The 18,558-nt window shown below is 47.7% G+C and overlaps 1 protein-coding gene across 2 annotated transcripts in view; it reads left to right on the top strand.

Annotated features, from left to right (window-relative positions):
* ITPR1 (inositol 1,4,5-trisphosphate receptor type 1) overlaps positions 1-18,558 on the top strand; it is a 355,281-nt gene that overhangs the window by 273,716 nt on the left and 63,007 nt on the right. For both annotated transcript variants that reach the window (XM_070360064.1, XM_070360063.1), the window contains 7 exons: positions 208-388; positions 2,332-2,585; positions 9,380-9,580; positions 11,404-11,514; positions 13,916-14,011; positions 16,888-17,010; positions 18,363-18,467. In XM_070360064.1, coding sequence (XP_070216165.1) covers positions 208-388; positions 2,332-2,585; positions 9,380-9,580; positions 11,404-11,514; positions 13,916-14,011; positions 16,888-17,010; positions 18,363-18,467 — 1,071 coding nt within the window. The remainder of the gene's footprint in view (positions 1-207; positions 389-2,331; positions 2,586-9,379; positions 9,581-11,403; positions 11,515-13,915; positions 14,012-16,887; positions 17,011-18,362; positions 18,468-18,558) is intronic.

The following is an 18,558-nucleotide window of genomic DNA, read 5'->3' as shown; positions in this document are numbered from 1 at the left end:
TCTCTCAAAGCTCCTTGTAGACACACTCAGGCTGTCGAATCGAGTGAATGACAGTGCAAAAAACAGTGTTGAACCTCGGTCCAAACTGAGATAGGTTTTCAGGTTTTGTGTCTGGCTCCGATCCTCGTGAGGTTTTGGTGTCCTGAGTGGGATTCAGTGACTGGTGTGTCACAGTGTCAGGAAAAAACCATGGGTTTTCCTTGGCAGCACTCGTTTTTCTGCCGGTTGACAGAAGACAAGAAGTCGGAGAAATTCTTCAAGGTTTTCTATGACCGAATGAAGGTGGCCCAGCAGGAAATCAAGGCAACAGTGACCGTGAACACCAGTGACTTGGGAAATAAAAAGAAAGATGACGAGGTGGACAGGGATGCCCCGTCACGGAAAAAAGGTAAACACCCCCCTGCTCGCAGCTCTGGGGTCAGCTGGATTGGGAACATGGGAGGAACCCTGGTTTTCCTTTCATTTTTACAGGACTTCTAGACTCCCAGATGGATTCTGACTGGGGCTTTCAGAAGAATAAAACCAGTCTGATTGTGATAAAACTCTTCCTATGTAACCTGGAAGAGTGGCTCAGTGGTAAAAGAATCTGCCTGCAATGCAGGAGACTCAGTTTTGATCCCTGTGTTGGGAAGATCCCTTGGAGGAGGGCATGGCAACCCACTCCAGTATTCTTGCCTAGGAAATCCCATGGACAGAAGAGCCTGACGGGCTACAGTCCATTGGGTTGCAAAGAGTTGGACACGACTTAGTGACTAAACAACAGCAACAACATGTAACCTGAACTGAATTCCTGCTGCTTGGGAAACTCCTAAGGTTTAATACACTAATACTTTCTTGGTCAAACCAGGGTTTTATTGGCAGGAAATCCACTGATAATCTTTTCTTGTAATTTTCATTTAATGTCCAAGAAAGTTGAGGAAGATACACACTTTAAAACAAAAGGCATTATCTAATCCTCCCTTATTTTCTAAAATATTTGAAAGTTCATGAAGCTTTTTATCCATTACCTTCCTTGAAGAGAAGTAATACTGGGGAGTGGGTAGACTCAAAAGTGCTAGAGTCAGATGGCCTCGAGCAGATCTGAGCCTTATTTTTTTAAGTTGAGGCCTGGGTTTCTCAGCCACAGCACGTGGGACATCTGGACAATCCATCGCTGTCAGGGCTGTCCTGTGCATTGCAGGCTGTGTACCAGCATATATGGCCTCAACCCAGTGGATGCCCCCGCGTGTATGCTAAGTTGCTTCAGTCGTGTCCAACTCTTTGTGACTCCATGGACTGTAGCTCGCCAGGCACCTCTGTCCATGAGATTCTCCAGGCAAGAATACTGGAGTGGGTTGCCATGCTCTTCTCCAGGGGATCTTTCTGACCCAGAGATCAAACCCACCTCTCTTATGTCTCCTGCTTTGGCAGGTGGGTTCTTTACCACTAGCACCAGCTGGGAAGCCTGTAGGTACCAGTAGCCTATCTCCAACTTGAAATCTCTCCAGATATTTCCTGTCATCCCCTGGGTGGAAATGGGGTCAAAATCACCCCTAGTTGGTAACCACTGGTGTAGAATGGGGATAAACAGAAGAAAAAGGAAGGCTTACATTTACTGAGTATTTCCTACGAACCAGGCACTGTCCAAAGTCCTTTACATGTGTTACTTCATTTAGAATTCAAGTCAACACTGTAAAATAAATTATTTTACATCCATTTTACAGACCAGGAAACTGAGGCATCAGAATGGTAATTAACTTGTTAAGAACATGAAAGTAGTAAGTATACCAGAGTCAGGATCTGAACCCAGGCAGTCCGGCAACAGAGTCTAATGCCCCTAACTCTAGTGCCTGGTTACCTTACAGGGTTAGTGTGAGAAGTGAGCCAGGTAATTAATACACATCAAGTGCTTGATCAAATCACGGTGCCCTGGGGATCCGTAAAGGATTCCATCGATCGTCATACAGTAACAGTAATTACCATTTGCTTAGCTTATGTTGACCCTCTCGGGAACCCTCTCAGAGAAAGACTTCAGTGATGTTCTCCCCATTTTACAGATGAGGAAGCTGAGGCCCAGAGTCATAGGTGTGTGAAGCTGGCAGAACCTCTACCACTTTTCCTCTAAATGAGAGCAAGCTGAGGTGATGCCTTAGAGCCACAAGTGAGCTGGCAGAGCCCGACTCAGTTTTAATTCTAAGGGCTGAGAGAAGATGGTGCCATCTTGGAGCATTTTGCCAACCTTGAGGGGCTCTCTAGTGATGGCAGAACTTAGGTCTCTTAACATCGTCTCTGGCGTGGTGAATAGCGTTCAGAGGATTCGGCAGCATTGACCATCTCACGTTTGCGTTCTAGCCAAAGAGCCTGCGACGCAGATTACGGAAGAGGTGCGGGATCAGCTCTTGGAGGCCTCTGCCGCCACCCGCAAAGCCTTCACCACCTTCAGAAGGGAAGCTGACCCCGACGACCACTACCAGTCCGGGGAGGGCGCCCAGGCCGCGGCGGACAAGAGCAAGGACGACCTGGAGATGAGCGCGGTCATCACCATCATGCAGCCCATCCTCCGCTTCCTGCAGCTGCTGTGCGAAAACCACAACCGGGACCTCCAGGTGAGGGCGGGGCAGGGGCGGGGCGGACGTGAGGTGGGGGCGGGGAGCCCAAGCTCCTCTCATCTCCTCCCAGCTTGTCTGTGACTTGTGGGCTCCTCTCCCTTCAGCCAGTCTCCTCCAACTGAGGGCCCAGACTGCTCTTGACCTCCGAAGCGTTTCTCTGTCTCATCTTCCCCACCGTCTCCTCAGGGATAAAATCTCAGGCTCATCTGTGTTGTTGCCCCTGCTACACATATGTATTTGTGATGTGTGTGTGTGTGTGCACACCTGTGTCTGTCTGGTAGCCTGCCACTTTTTGATGTTTAGGTGCACAGGTAAATCTTGACTTGGTGGTGGGGTGGGTGATTGAATATACTTACAGAATCTGGTACATGGAAAGTTCTAATCAATATGTTTTGGTTGAATGAATGAAGTGGTCTTCTGGTATTTTACTTTGTTGTTCAGTTGCTGAGTTGTCTCCAACGCTTTGCAACCCCATGGACTGCAGCACGCCAGGCATCCCTGCCCTTCACTACCTCCTGGAGCTTGCTCAGACTCATGTCCATCGAGTCTGTGATGCCATCCAACTATCTCATTCTCTGTCACCTCCTTCTCCTCTTGCCCTCAATCTTTCCCAGCACCAGGGTATTTTCCAATGAGTCAGCTGTTTGCCTTAGGTGGCCAAGTATTGGAGCTTCAGCATCAGTCCTTCCAGTGAATATTCAGGGTTGATTGCCTTTAGAATTGACTGGTTTGATCTCCTTGCTGTCCCAGGGACTCCCATAAATGTTCAGAAATATTTGTTGAACTGATGATTCCAGAAATGCTTTGTTCACTTTTTGTTGTTGTGGCCAAGGCTTATTGGGCACTTAGATGATTCTGGATGCTAAGTGTCTCCTGTATTATTACACTTGTTTTATAGATGAAGAAACTAAGATACACAGGACTCATTTAGGGTATGCAGAGCTCACATTTGAGCCCAGGCAGTCTGGTGGGTAGAGTTTGTGCTGTCTACCACCACATTAAGATAGAGGCTGTTTTCTTCCTTGCAGAGTTCCTCCAGCAGCAAAGGCTTTTCAGGAAGGGCCAAGGATGGGTTCTAGAGATACACTCTTTGTTTTGAGTGGACACAGATCTGTAGAAGCGGTCACTCCCCAGAAGCGTGCTGGAGCCTGGCTCCTTGGCCATTACCTGGTTCTGCTGCTGATTGTTAAGGAAAATACTCCTCTCTGCCTAAAAGGGATGAAGCCGAACCAAAAGAGTGTGCCTGAACTCCTCTAAGATAGAATGTTTCCTCCTAAAGTAAATAGATTAGCAGTGGTAGTTTTATTTGAATCATGATGGTTTGAAAAGAAAATAATTCTAGAACTTCAGTGGTGGTCCAGTGGTTAAGACTTCACTTCATTGCAGGGGGTGCATGTTTGATCCCTGGTCAGGAAGTTAAGATCCCACATGCCTCCTGGCCAGAAAACCAAAAGGTAAAACAGAAGCAGTATTGTAACAAATTCAGTAAAAACTTAAAAAATGGTCCACATCAAAACAAAAAAGTAATAATTGTAGTCCAAACATAGCAAAGGGAAGGTGCAGCCTTGAAATGTTGCATTGTTGACTTGACCCTCCAGGTGGTTTGATGACTTTTCACGTGTTAGCTGTGGCCAGACCATTTGATGCCACAGCTAGAAATGGCTCGCCCTTAAAACCTGCTGCAGACTCTCTACCTAGGTAAGCTGAGTAATGAATTTAATTGTTAAACAGTAAGAGCAGTGAGATGGTACTGGATGAAGTTTGCAGTATTAATACCATCTGTACTGATTTTTCAATCCAGTGAGTGAAGAGCCTGGGCTTTGAAAAAGCATTCAGATCCAAGGTCATCAGCCAGCCAAGTCTGGCCCGTACTTCAAAACGAAGGGGTTTCTGTCAGCCAGGCAGTGACTTCAGGCTCATTCTAGACTTTGACACCCGCCCATCTCCTCCACTGACATCCCTGGCTTCATCCCTGTCCACAGCTGAGTGTGAAATCTTGGCTGTCAGTCTTCTTTTTCTTGCTTGTTGCTCAGACATTCCTACTTTGGACATAGAACACGTCAACCCTTGACGCACTGGCCTGATGCCTGCATGCTGAGCTCAGTGGGCGGACAGAGCTCTCATGACCCAGAGGTCAGGGTCTGGTGACTGTCTCCTTGGCTGGCATTTCTCTGTTTGAAGGGAGACTGTATTCGTTCCACCTTCCGTATCTACACCATCCATCATGGAGGAGACAGGCCAAGGGAGTGTGAGCGACACCGTGGGAAACCCGGCTGTCCCACCAGTAGGAAAACAAAGCCTTCAGCTCGACTGTGGCATGTTTGTGGATGGGGGCCCCGCCCTGCTGCTGGGGTGATTTCTAGGCTGAACTTCGTGGCCATTGCCCTGTACTGTTCGCCTGCACCAGAGTCACTGGTCTCCACCAACCTCAGGCTCCGAAGGAAAAGTAGATTAAGACTTTGCATGTGTGTATTGATTTCCTCACCTCGGCAAGGATCTGCTCTGTGCCCTGAGCCAGGGCAATGGAGACCCCCCTACCCCTGCTCCCCACAAAGCAGGAGCCCCTGGTAAGAGGGAGACGACCACGCAGCATGCTGAGGGCTGTTGTTGTGCCATCTTAGGGGTTTTGTAGATTCAGAGCAGGAGAACCAACACAGTGAGCCAGGTCCAGGAAAGCTTCTCAGAGAAGCTGATGTCTGCTGAGTTCTAAACTAACCAAACACAAAAACCCCCCTTGAGTAGAGTCCCGTCCATGAACGTCAGAGGGGCAGTCCCAAGGTGCTTGTTTCCTGAGTGTAGCTCTGGTTTCGTGGATCTGTTCTTCCTCCCCTCCGCCCCCTGGAACTCCCATCTTCACTGGGGAAGCAGAGGGAGGCCCTCATTGTATGAGTTCACCCTTTCTTGTGGGGAAATCCTCACGGTTGTTATTTTGTACCTTACTATTGTTCAGTCGTGGCTGACATGACTGAGCCTGCAGCATGCCAGGCTTCCCTGTCCTCCACCATCTCCCAGAGTTTGCTCAAACTCATATCCATTGAGTCAATGATGCCATCCAACCATCTCATCTTCTGTCACCCCCTTTCCCTTCTGCCCTTAATCATTCCCAGCATTAAGGTCTTTTCCATTGAGTCGGTTCTTTGCATCAGGCGGCCAAAGTATTGGAGCTTCAGCCTCAGCATCAGTCCTTCCAATGAATATTCAGAGTTGATTTCATTTAGCATTGACTGGTTTGATCTCCTTGCTGTCCAAGGGACTCTCGAGAGTCTTCTCCAGCACCACAGTTCAAAAGCATCAATTCTTCGATGCTCAGCTGTCTTTAGCTCTTCGCAAAACTCTGAATTAATTCTCCAAGGCCCCCGTGGCCAGAAGCACCTTTTCATGAGTCCTTCCAAAACTCCATTCTCCAATATACTGGTCTTCCAGAAACACTGGTATTGTGGGGAGAAGGAGTGTACAGTATAATATATTAAAAAAAAAAAAAAAAAAAACTTAACAATTTAACCTTTGAGGGTACCATAACGCCAGTAATTTTAAACTGTTTAAGGCCGCAGAATTCTTTGTTTGTATGAGGTAAAGCAGATGAAAGCAAGGCTGCTTTGTTCATAATAGAAACTACAGAGTACTCGAGCTTTGCTTTCTCATCTATAAGAGCTCTGAGACATGGGGCATTCCCGGGGTCCCCCAGGGTTTTGCAGGGCCCGGCTGGCAAACCAGCAGTCTGGACCAAGGGTTTAGAAGGATGAAGCTTGCACTCATCTTCACAGACTCCCACTAAGTCAGACAGCCTGAGCTAGTTAATAAAATCGCTCTGACAAGAAGATGCTTGTAGGAGTCTGGCTCTCAAAATGATAGTTTTAAGCGGGATTCGGCAGCTCTGAATGCCATCCTCTTGGCAGCGTTCTGGATCCGATGGTGAATCTCTGGGTCGGGGTTTCCTTTTGGATCTGAGGGAGAAGACATTTCATGAGGAAAGAGGGACCAGCCCCCTGGTAGAAGGAAGTGCAGATAAGCCCAGAGAGGGAGGGATTCTGGCCTTTTGAAGTTGCCCAGAGTTTCTGGTCATGTTTATAACCTTAACTCTCCCGTTGATAAATGTTCAATAGAGATAAAGCCACCGAACTTGACTTTGCTGAACGGGCAGTTGCTGCCTTAAGCAAGCTTTGTTCACAGTAGCAAGAACCTTGATGGGAAGGACTGTTTTTGAACCATTTTTGCATTGCTTTTGAACTTCCCCTGAGAGGCTGGCTTTGCTTTGATCTGGGTTAAGGGATGCAGATTCTGATTTCTGTCCACTGAGGTCTGTTTAAGCCCAGGCTTAAAGTCTTTGATGTCCTTCATCTTCCCATCCTGACTTGGTCCCTGGCACTCCAAGGAAGACCACAAAGATAACAGGATTTTTCTAGCCTAGGCAAGGTGGGGTGAGTGGTATGTGCTAAGTGTAAACTGTATTCCTTAAGCGCGGAAGGAGTTCCCATGGGCCTTTAGCAAGTGGCACAGCAAAAAACCTCAGTTTTTGTAGAGAATAAGAGAAAACTGATGTGAGTTAGGAGGGAGAAATTCTGGGTGGACACGCTATAAAGATCATGAGAAATGGGAGAGGCTTTCAAGAAAGGGCTGCTCACTGTCCTTCCTGGAGAGTCTGAAGCATGTCAGCCTTGATGACTCCCCAAGTCCTCTTTCTCCCATTCATTCAACTTAACTCAGACATTCAGGCAGTGTTTGTGAAGCCCCTGGCCCGAGACAGTCCCTGTGCTAGTTGGCTGTTGCCAGTGCTGGTGCTCCGATCCCACTGGAGTCAGGATGGAGGGCTTCCTGAAAGAAGTAACTTGAGACCCCAACCTGAAGGAAGAGAAGTTAATCAGAGGAGATTAATCACAGGAGACAGGGAGAGCGTGACAGACAGAGGGAACAGTGCAGCTGAAGTCCCAGAGATGAAAGAGTGAAAGGTGCTTGAAGAGCAGAAAGAAGTTCGTTGCTGCCAGACAGAGACGAGCACGGCAGGAGAGAGGGTGTCCCCGAGCAGAGGCAGGGGCATGGCAGGAATGATGACGCAGGAGTTGGGGAGGAAATTGGACCTCAAGAACCATGCTGTGCATCTGAGCCTAGGACAGTCTGGTCCTCCCCTATCCTCTTTGTGAATATTCCTCCACCCCACCATGGCATGGCGTGGGGTTCAGCCAGGCTGTTAACAGGTAGAATCTTCTTTGAGGGACTGGAGCAAGAAATGGCTGTGGAACCCTCCTCTGGCTTCCTGTGGTCCTTAGAAATGTAGTCACGGGCAAGCGCACTTGGTTCTCAAACATCTGTCCTTCCCCCACCTCCCACCCAGACCTGAGTGATGGCCCAATTTTTAGACTTGTCAGAAAGGCTTAAGCATAAGGGACTGAGCTTAATTTGGGGTTGGGGTGACAGTGACGGGTGGTTAGCTTGTTGACAAGTCAAGCATTAAACTTGATTACCAGCTTTTAATCTGTGCGTTTATAAATGTTTTAATTGTACAAGGAATATATTCTTTGTACATCATGAATTATACAATGAATATATTCTTTCTATGAAGGCTTAAATGAAAATAAGTGTTCGGTTTAAAAAAAAAAAAAAGTCCCTCTTCGCATTCCCACATTGTTCTGAACTGTGAATCCTTCCTGTCCTTTTCCTGTATCTTTAGATGGGAGCACTGGATCCCTATTAATCTGCTATTTGCCCTTTTTGTTTGCTTAACTCAGCAGTATATCCTAGAGATCTTTCCATATTGATACATACAGACCTGCTTCGGTGTTTGCAACTTACAATATTAAAGACTGTTGATGGATTATCATTTGTTTATGTCCCAACTGATGAGCCTTTAGGTTGCTTCCAGTTCTTCTCTGTCTCAAACAGTGCTGTCGCAAACATCCAATACGTACTTTGCGAACAGTAACAGAGGTGGAATTACTGGGTCAAAAGTTACATTCATTTTATTTTTTAATTATCTTTTTAGAAAGATAATCCAGAAAGATAATTTTCTGATTTTCTACAGCAAATATATGTAACTTCTATAACTATGCCCAAAAGTATTTGTGGTTAATCTTTGCCTCTTTTTAAGAAGAGATTACTGGAGTCTATGACCCCCCCAAAAAAAAAATCTCCGTATGAAAATAGACATTGTATTATGAGGTTATTGAATGTGCCTTGGTTTACTTCATTGAGAAAGTATCTGCTCTTAAGTCTTGTTAACATTGTAAGTTTACCTTGAGAATACATACTTGGACACACACACACAAGCATACACACATTTATTCACTTTCGTTCCTTCCTTTAATAATGGAAGTGACCCAATGAGGTAATCCAGATCCCCACCAGGGCCGTGGCGTAAGCCCTCCTGTGACACTTTATGCTGTGGTGATTTACCCTCAGGACTACACTCTGGGCGGCATTCAGCATCCAGACCACACCATCATCTTTTCAATAAAACCACTGTCCTTGGAAATGTCAGAAGACTCTGAACTTAACATGCGGTGGGCGGGAAGGTGGGCTGGAGCGAGAAGGGGAGAAATGAGAAACAAGGGTCTCGGAGTCTGAAGTGGGTTGTCAAAGAGGAGCTCTTCTCCACTGCATCCCATACAAAAGCCAAGTGTTTGTAGCTGTTGCCAAGGCCGCATCCATGGCTGACCATCGTGGGGGCTGACTCTTCTGTTCTAACCAATGCAATCCTGTGCCCCAACTGACTACACATGATCACAATGGCAGGCTGAGTGACCGTTTCCCTCTCTCTTTGCCTCTGCTCCCCAAACCTGGGGACGCCCCAATTGCAGAACTTCCTCCGTTGCCAAAACAACAAGACCAACTACAATTTGGTGTGCGAGACACTGCAGTTTCTGGACTGTATTTGTGGAAGCACCACCGGGGGTCTTGGTCTTCTGGGACTCTATATCAACGAAAAGAATGTGGCCCTCATCAACCAAACCCTGGAAAGTTTGACTGAATACTGTCAAGGACCTTGCCATGAGAATCAGGTAATTCCATTTTTCTTTGAGGAGGTGGGGAAAAAGAAAAAAAGGTGTATCATTTTGAAGCCTTGATGACATGGACTAGTTCAGAAGTCATATAGCATCTGGCTGTAGATCTTGGGAGTCAGGAGAACCAGAGGCCTCTGTCCAGCAGTGAGGAAGCAGCCACTGGATTTTATTATGTTTCAGGATGTGACCTGATCCCAGGCATCAGCGGGCATCCTGGTCTATGCCCAGCTTGATTTGGTTTGAATGGCCCAGCTCTTAACTTTGCTGGGAATACATGGTAAAGTTGGAGGTAAATGAGTAAGACCAGAAGATTGGGCTCTATTTCAGATATTAGGGAAGACACAAAAAGGGACCACCTCACAGAAGGAGGTTTTAACTTAAGAGAGAAGAGCCTTCCTGGACATGAGACCATTTGAAAATAATATGAGAAAAACACAGTTGACATTCGGAGAAGAGAAAGACCCATTAGTCTTTTTTAAAAATAATTTTTGTTTATTTATCTGTCTTTGGTTGTGCTGGGCTCACTGCTGCAGGGGCTTTCTCTGGGTGCTGCGAGTGAGGCTGCGCTCGTCGCGGTGCGCAGGCTTCTCATGGCAGTGACTTCTCTTGCTGTGGAGCACAGGCTCTAGGTGCGCAGGCTCAGCAGCTGCAACTCCCGGGCTCTAGGGCACAGGCTCAGCAGTTGTGGCACATGGTCCCAGTTGCCCCGCGGCATGTGGGATCTCCCTGGATCAGGGATTAAACCCATGTCTCATGCATTGGCAGGCAGATTCTTTACCACTGAGCCACCAAGGATGCCCAAGACCCCTTGGTGCCTCTCAAGAAGTACATTTTTGGAGTGGAACCCAGTAGAGTCATTGCTTATCCATGACATCTTATAGATTTTGTGAGGTTTTGCACTGATGCTAGAACGAGTGTGGTTTTTAACTCAAATTCTAGCTGTCTCCTAGTTGGAAGGGATAGGCCAGTGCTTAAAATAGCCCATGATAAACCCAGTGGCCAGGGCAGGTATGACATGCCGTGTTACTTGGGATCCAAGGCCAGAACCTTGGCTCAGAAGAGAAGCCTGACTTACGAGAGGGAGCACTCACTGTATATTGAGATTCTGATCATAGTTGTCCATGACTGTGAGGCCAGCATTTTGTTAGATCCACTTTCCTCTCCAGGTTTCCTGATGAGACAGATGGTATAGTTGGAGTTAAAGTGAAAACAAACAAACAAAAAAATTATAAGAGGCTTGTGGGGGAGAGGTTTTATCTGACATCTAAGTGAATTTCCTTATAACCTCAAGTTGGCTTTTCTGCCAAACTGAGGTCTGTGCAAAGGAGCGTACTGGTATGAATTTTGCTGCAAACGGGGATCTTACCTGGGGGAAGGTGATTAATTCTGATATTACGTGAATTAAAACTTGCTTTCCAAGCTCGAGCCTGAAGCAAAAGTGTGCGATACGAAAACCGAGTGATGTAGAGAGAATGGAACACACCTTTCAAGGGGAAACCGGTGCTCAGAGCCCAGAATCAGTCACACACCATATTTTCCCTTAAGAACAAAAGCCCACTGCGCTGTTTGGATTAGATGCGGCCAATTTATCAGTTACAGTGCATGGGGACTTTCCTACTGTTTACTGTTAATTCTGAAACTAGAGATTTTCATCTGTCTTTTATTTTTACCACTTTCTCACGGAAAATTTGCTGCCCTCCCCTAGAGACATGACTGGGAGTGGCAAACCTTGTGTTGAAATAGCAGTTCAGCCTGTTGGCCTTTGACGTCTGATACATGACCAGCCTTGTGTCAATGTCTGCGTGTGCCTCTTTTCTCAGAACTGCATAGCCACCCATGAATCCAATGGCATTGACATCATCACAGCCCTGATCCTCAATGACATCAACCCTCTGGGAAAGAAGAGGATGGACCTTGTGTTAGAACTGAAGGCAAGTAGGAATTGAAAGCAGAAAAGCAGTAGCGTTTGGAAACTGTTGTGTGTTGCCCATGCACGTGACGTGGTCACTGCTGTGAAACTAAATCCTGGAGACAGTTGTTTTAAACTCAATGAATGATCCACGTTGCAAGTTCTGAGTAAAAGGCAGAACTTTGGTTTTTCCCTTCCAAATAAGGTCTTGGGAGAGGATATCAGTTTTTCGACTCACAGGTCACATGGAATGGGAACTCATCACCCAAAGCTAAGAAGCAAATTCAGACAGACTCTGAGAACTAACAAGCTGATTCTGAAAGGTGAAGACAGAGAAACAGTGGAAACTCCATTCCCTCTGTGGTCTCTCATTTCCCCTTCCCCCATTGCGGAAAAGGGCCAGTTGAGGGATAGTACCACTAAAACTATGGAGGACCAAAAAAAAATGTTGTATGTTGATCGTATCAGGGAACACCTTTTTCTGTTTTGTGATTGATTTAGCAGAAGGGAGGTTCATCAATGCTGGGTTGATATAAGGAAAAGTTAAACCAGCCAGTATTGTGCCTCCCAGCGTCTGATGAGTTTCTTTGCATCCTATACAAACAGATGGCTGATGCAGAAGCACCTTGGACATGCTCACTCCCTCTGGTACCAGAAGAGTTCTATGGGGTGAAAGCAATCGCTTCAAGATGCTTAAGCCGCTGGGTTTACAAGCCAGCTTGTTGAATATTTGAGAAGCTGACGGGCTACTCCTGATGTTGATTTCTTGAATGTACAAGAAAATTGGTTAAAAATAAAGTAAAAACAAAAGAACAAAAAACCCTCACTCCTGTCTTAGGGGTTCCGAAGATTCTCTGAGTCCAAAGTTTTACTTTTGAGAATTGGGCTTGCAACCCAGCCTGGTGTCTAAAATGTGTTTTGAAACATCAGCCTCCCTGAGCACATTTCCTTTTTAACCGTTCCCGTGTTGGGGCAGGTTGAGATCTGCCCTCCATCTCACCCCAGCATGGAGCACCGGGTGCTTTGTCATTGTCATGGGAGAGCCTGGACCTGCAGGGTTTAGCTGAAAAGCCAGTCTGTATTTATGGCATCAGTGGTGCCAGAGGAAAGGTCGTTAGGGAAGGTGGTAACACAGAAGCCCACAGGAATCACCCAGTTATTTTTATTTCATTTTAATGTTTCTAACCGAGAGTCCATGCTAATGGATAGTTTGGGTCTATCATTTAAGTGGATTTGTTTCTTTGGGCTATTTTTAACTCCTTTGACAAATCCTATTGTGGAAGGATCACCTCATTCAGGCTCATATCCCTGGCTACCATTTATCAGGATATATAAGAGGAGAACCTGAAATAAACTGAGACCTTCAGGTGCTCCTCATCAGCATTTCAGTGGCATTTTCAGCTAGTCCAGTAACCTGAAGGTTATTAGAGACATTTCTTCCCTGTGAAAAGCCATCTTTTGATGGCATAACAACCCGATGGAACTGCTGTGATCTGTGCTTGGGGAGAGAAAAAAAAAAAAGATACTGCTCCCTCTCACCAAAACAACAGCCTTCAAATCCAATACACAAAGAAGCATGTGGATTATCATAGTCCTGGAACCTAAAAGCTGAGATGTGCAGGGAGTGGTTATGTAAAAACTTTGAACATAGTGGGAAATGATGGTTTAACATGCGTACGGTGATCCCTTGGGTCCCTTTTGTTAACTGGCATTGGCTGTACTCTTGTGATAATATTAGGGGCTATAAGAGCTGATAGTGCTCTTTTAGGTCAGGGAAGTATAAGTATTAGTCACTCAGACATGTTCGATTCTTTGTGATCCCATGGACCATAGCCCGCCAGGCACCTCTGTCCGTGGAATTCTCCAGGCAAGAATATTGGAGTGGGTTGCCGTTTCCTACTCGCTTAGGTCAGGGAGGAATTACCTTAATTGTCAGCCTTCTCTGACCTGCAAGGCTGAATCACAGTGTTGATAACCAACCCCTGCCCCTGAAGGCATCTGGATCTGTCTCAGGGGCTTCCTGACCGCTGTCATCATCAGGGTCCCAGGGGATCCACCAAGCTCCCTTGTTTAACTGTCCCATGTCCACTAGGAGTTGGACCAAGTGGTAAGGGTAAACTGTACCCAAACAGGTAGGTGCCTCTTTGCCCATCATCTGTTCCTGTGGACATGTTTTTGGGGTCGTAAGTGGCACCTTCTCAGTCGGTGCAGGTGGTTTTGGATGTATCGGGCTGGCCAAAAAGTTTGTTCTGGTTTGTACACTCTTAGGGAAAACCCCTAACGAACTTTTGGGCCAACCCAGCGCTGGACCCACACCCTCCCATGGAGCAAAACATGTGGATGCAGCCCCTGATCACCCGTGGTTCAGGCCGGCCCCCTGGCAGTTCCTCCTCATGTCTTCCTCCCTTTGTGTCTCCATTCAGAACAATGCGTCCAAGTTACTCCTGGCCATCATGGAGAGCAGGCATGACAGTGAGAATGCTGAGCGGATCCTCTATAACATGAGGCCCAAGGAACTGGTGAGTTGGACGACTGAGCCCCTGGCCCTGGCGCTGAGCAGCATCAGAGCTTCGTGGGAGCCGGAGCAGAGTATCTACTTCCTTGAGCTTTCTTTATGATGCCAGCAATCAGAAGTGCAAAGAGAACATTTGATTCAGGCCACTGACCAGGGCAGGGGAGTGACCCCTGTATGGAATAGGTGGCCTCTGCCTTCAGCACAGCCCCCAGGGAAAGCCTCCCCAGGCTGTTTCCCTCGGGGAAGGTGGCACCAGGAGGGGTGTGGGAGCCTGGAGTTCACATCCACAGCTCTGCCCTTCTCTGGGTCATCTTGGTGATTCTCTGAGCTCCACTTCCCTGAAAGGAAGAGGATGGTATCAGCTAGTCCAGAGGGTTGCTAGGGAGACTAAGCAAATGATTCCTGCAGAGCTCTGTGCGTGGTGCCCGCACGTGGTAAACTCTTCTAGAATGCGCTCATTCACGGCTGTTCTTTGCTGTGGCTTTGTCCGGGGATCAAGAATTTACATCTCTCCTTGGTATCGAGAACCTGGGCAACAGAATAGTGGGTTTTTTTTTTTTCTGGTGGGGGGCGGGGGCAAGGGGGCGGTGCTGATGTTTTGGGTCTTTTAAAAAAGAAAACACACTTGCTTATTTTGGGGGGTGATGTTAACAGCTGGCTGTGACTTCCAGGCCGGGAGTCAGGGCTGTAGACTGCGAGACAGCAACTGGCAGAGATGCTGAACCGAACTGAGGACGGAATTCTCTATTTAGACTTTTTCCCACGCAAATAAACTGTAACTGACAGACCTAAATGAGGGCACTAAAACTCTCCTGCCGCCCGGTGACCCAGTGTGTGCTTGGGGCCGGCTGAAGTCCCTTTATGTGTCCCTTTAAATAAAGTTCACAGCGAGCCCAGCACTTTGATCTCTGAGGCCAGGAGTGAGTTCTCAGCCTGAGACGGAAGTCCTCTCCCGGTTTACGTAAGGGCTTATGTAACTGGGGCTGGGGGTTGGGGAGACTGGGATCTGTCACTCCTGAGTGGGGATGGATGACTGAGCAGGGACCCCACTCCAGTTCCCATCAGTCAAGAACACACCCCATCCTGGGTGGGGGACATGGCAGCCCCCTGGGTACCACCGGCTTCCAGGTCGCCCCCTTGTGGCTGAACAGCTTCATTCCCGAATCGCAGGGCAGAGTCAAAGGCTTCCTAGAACAAACATGGTTCTGAGAAGGAGTGCAGCAGAGATACCCTAAGGTCGGGAGCACGTGTGCACATATGTGTGTGCACACGTACATGTTGTGCGTTCAGGCTCCCATGTCCTGTGCGACACGTTGTCTGTTCGGTTTGTTTTTAAAGAACCGACAGGAAGACAAGCTCAGAGAGTGAGGGCGTTGTCTCCACAGTTATTTCCAGGGCCTGACCTGGTGTCAGCGCAGAAATGTGTGGCCCTCTGCGTGCTTGATCTCAGACAGTGAGAAGTAATTCACAGTATTGTCCTCGTGGCGATGCAGGAGGCGGAAATGCCTTTTGAGTCGTTAAAGTGATCAATTTTTAGTGCGAATTAAGAGTTGAAGGCGTTGTGTTCTTTTTCTCTAAATGATTGATTCTTGATAGGTTCATCTGATGAACGTTGACTGGGCCCTGTTTTGTCCAGGGTGTTGTGCTGGGTTCCTGGGAGGAACTGAGAAAGAGGCAGAACCAACCCTACCCCCTCTCAGGAAGCTGAGGCCAGCAGATGGGAGCAGGAAGGCCAGCACTCAGATGCCCTGGGAAGCATGCTCTGGGCGTGAGAAGATCAAGGTCAAAGCTCAGCTCGCTCGTGTGAATTTTGTCACGCCCCTTTGCCTCTCTGAGTCTGCTTCCTCATCCATAATCAAGGGGAATCTTTGACACCTCATAAAGCGTGGATGAGCCTTCACGTTTCTGAAAGAATAGTGCTCGGCGCATAGAAAGTGCTGGTAGATGTCATCTGTCAAAGATCTTTTCTTCATGTGGTGTAGGCTGCGAGGGACAGGAAAATATCTGAAGCCATAAAATAGTTTCATCAGCTGTTCCTAAAGGCGAATGGTTTTCTTTTCTGTTTTTCCTGAAATGGCAAAGGTACGGGATGGGGAGAGATGACAGGAGGAGATGAAGAGATAGGACAAGACTGGTTTCTACGCTTCATTTGTATCATGTTATCGTTTGGGTGCATTTTTTTTTAGCCACCGTCCCATTTTAAAGCAGAAGGTCAGTCATAACAGGGAACTCTGTTCAATGTTATGGGCAGCCTGGAAGGGAAGGGAGTTTGGGGGAGAATGGATACATGTATGTATATGGCTGAATCCCTTCTCTGTCCAGGTGAAACTATCACAACATTGTTTATTGACTATGAAAAAAAAAGTGAAAGTCGCTCTGTCGTGTCTGACTCTTTGTGACCCCATGGACTATACAGTCCATGGAATTTTCCAGGCCAGAATACTGGAGTGGGTAGTCTTTCCCTTCTCCAGAGGATCTTCCCGACCCAGGAATCGAACTGGGGTCTCCTGCACTACTGCAGGAGAATTCTTTACCAACTGAGCTATCAGAGAAGCCCATTTATTGGCTATGCCCCAATACAAAATTAAAAGTTAGGGAAAAAAAAAAAGATAGACAGTCATAGATCAGCCACAGGATGTCTGTTGGTTTAGGGAGAATGGATGGGTTTCCCTCTCCTGTCAGTGGAGGCTGATTGGCAGTGGCTGCCTGTGATTGTATTAAGAAGGATTCTGAGGCTGTGTCCACACCTGGAGGAAAAGTGTACTGAGCCTGGTGGGCAGTGTCTGTCCCTGAAGGGGAGACTCCATGTGTGTGCTGTCATTGCCCGTCCTGTGTGGGTCTTCCTGAGACAGGGGCTCTGTGCCATGGCCCTTCTTGCAGGTGGAAGTGATCAAGAAAGCCTACATGCAAGGTGAAGTGGAGTTCGAGGATGGTGAGAATGGTGAGGACGGAGCTGCCTCCCCCAGAAACGTGGGACACAACATCTACATCCTAGCTCATCAGGTGCGACCCCTCCCTAGGCCCCCCTGCCCGACAGTCAACGCCAGCATTCCGTGCATGCGCCCTTAAACTTGCTTTTCCTGTAAGGATTCAGCCTGAGGTTGTCTGGGCGCGTGGTAACATGGCTCACGGGTACCGCCAGCCACCGGACCCCGAGTGTGAGGTCCAGGCTGCTTCCAGTGTTCCACTCCCGCAGGGTCACGTCCTTGGAAACCCCCACATTTCTTAAAAGCGTTCCCGCTGAGCCATGACACTTGGATAGTTTATGACTGTGTCTCCAGACACTTGAAAGGAGTCCTAGTCTTTTCATAAATATTGATGAGTCTGTCTTAACCGTCTCAAGAAAGAAACCTCAGCTGCCTGGCCTATCGCACTTGGAAATCTTTGGGAACTTGTCACTCTGCCTTGTCTTTGTTTGCCTTTCGGGGGATGGAGTAATACTTCCTACCCTGGCACCAGAATGCCCTGTTTCGTAACTCGCTTCCCAAGTGGCTGGGCTTCTGAAGACACTTCCTCTTTCTGGAGGTTGACGTGCTTGGAGCAGGCTGAGGTGTGTGGGCAGCTGGGAACTCGGCTGCTTCTGGTCCCCTCCACCTCTCTTAGGTGGAGGCGTTTGATAGAAAACAGTGATGGGATTGGGCTGCAGGTTGAGAAGTCTGTGCTCCTTGTCTCCTCCATTCCTGGCATTTAATTTAGCCCCTGGGAGTTTGGGAAGGTCACGTGCACACTGCTATATTTAAAATGGGTAACCAACAAGTACCTACTGTATAGCACTTGGAAGTCTGCTCTGTGTTATGTGGCAGCCTGGATGGGTGGGGGATTTAGGGGAGATTGGATACATGTATATATATATGGCTGAGTCCCTTCACCATTTACCTGAAACTGTCACAGTATTGTTAACTGGCTATACCCCAATACAAAATAAAAAGTTTAAAGTTTAAAAAAAAAAAGTATATGCCCAAATCAGCTTACTCAATCTTAATGAGCAAGTACATTCATTATCAAATGAAATTATTTAACCTTTAAAAAAAATGATAATGTAGCCCCTGTGAGGTTTCAGGGCATTCCTTAAGGAGGCTCTGTGAGGTTGGATAGAAAACCCCACCTTCCTCCTGCCTGGCCAAGGAAACCAGGGCAAAGTGGGCCCTTGAGTGGACATGCGCTCTCCATGCCACTCTGCCAGGCTCCCAAAATAGCTGCCGTGCAGAGCAGGCCTCAGTGGGGTGCAGGGGGGCCCCCCTTCACCCTCCAGCTTGCCGCTTGTTCCCATGCGTCTTTTCTACCCAGAGCCAGGAGGCAGCTGTGTGTTGCTGTTGCAAACAGAACTGACTGCCCTGTCTGCACTTGTGTTCTAGTTGGCTCGACATAACAAAGAGCTTCAGACCATGCTGAAACCCGGCGGCCAGGTGGATGGAGACGAAGCTCTGGAGTTTTATGCCAAGCACACGGCCCAGATAGAGGTAAAGGCTGGGTACACTTGGGACCCAGGCTCGCGTTGAGGGCCTCCGCAGTGGGTGCCCTGGGCTGGGGCTGGCGTGCGGTCACTGGTCT

Source organism: Bos mutus, chromosome 22, assembly GCF_027580195.1.
Source record: "Bos mutus isolate GX-2022 chromosome 22, NWIPB_WYAK_1.1, whole genome shotgun sequence".
NCBI classification, from domain to species: domain Eukaryota; kingdom Metazoa; phylum Chordata; class Mammalia; order Artiodactyla; family Bovidae; genus Bos; species Bos mutus.
The sequence above is the reverse complement of the archived record's forward strand: the minus strand, read 5'-3'. Positions and strand labels throughout refer to the sequence as shown.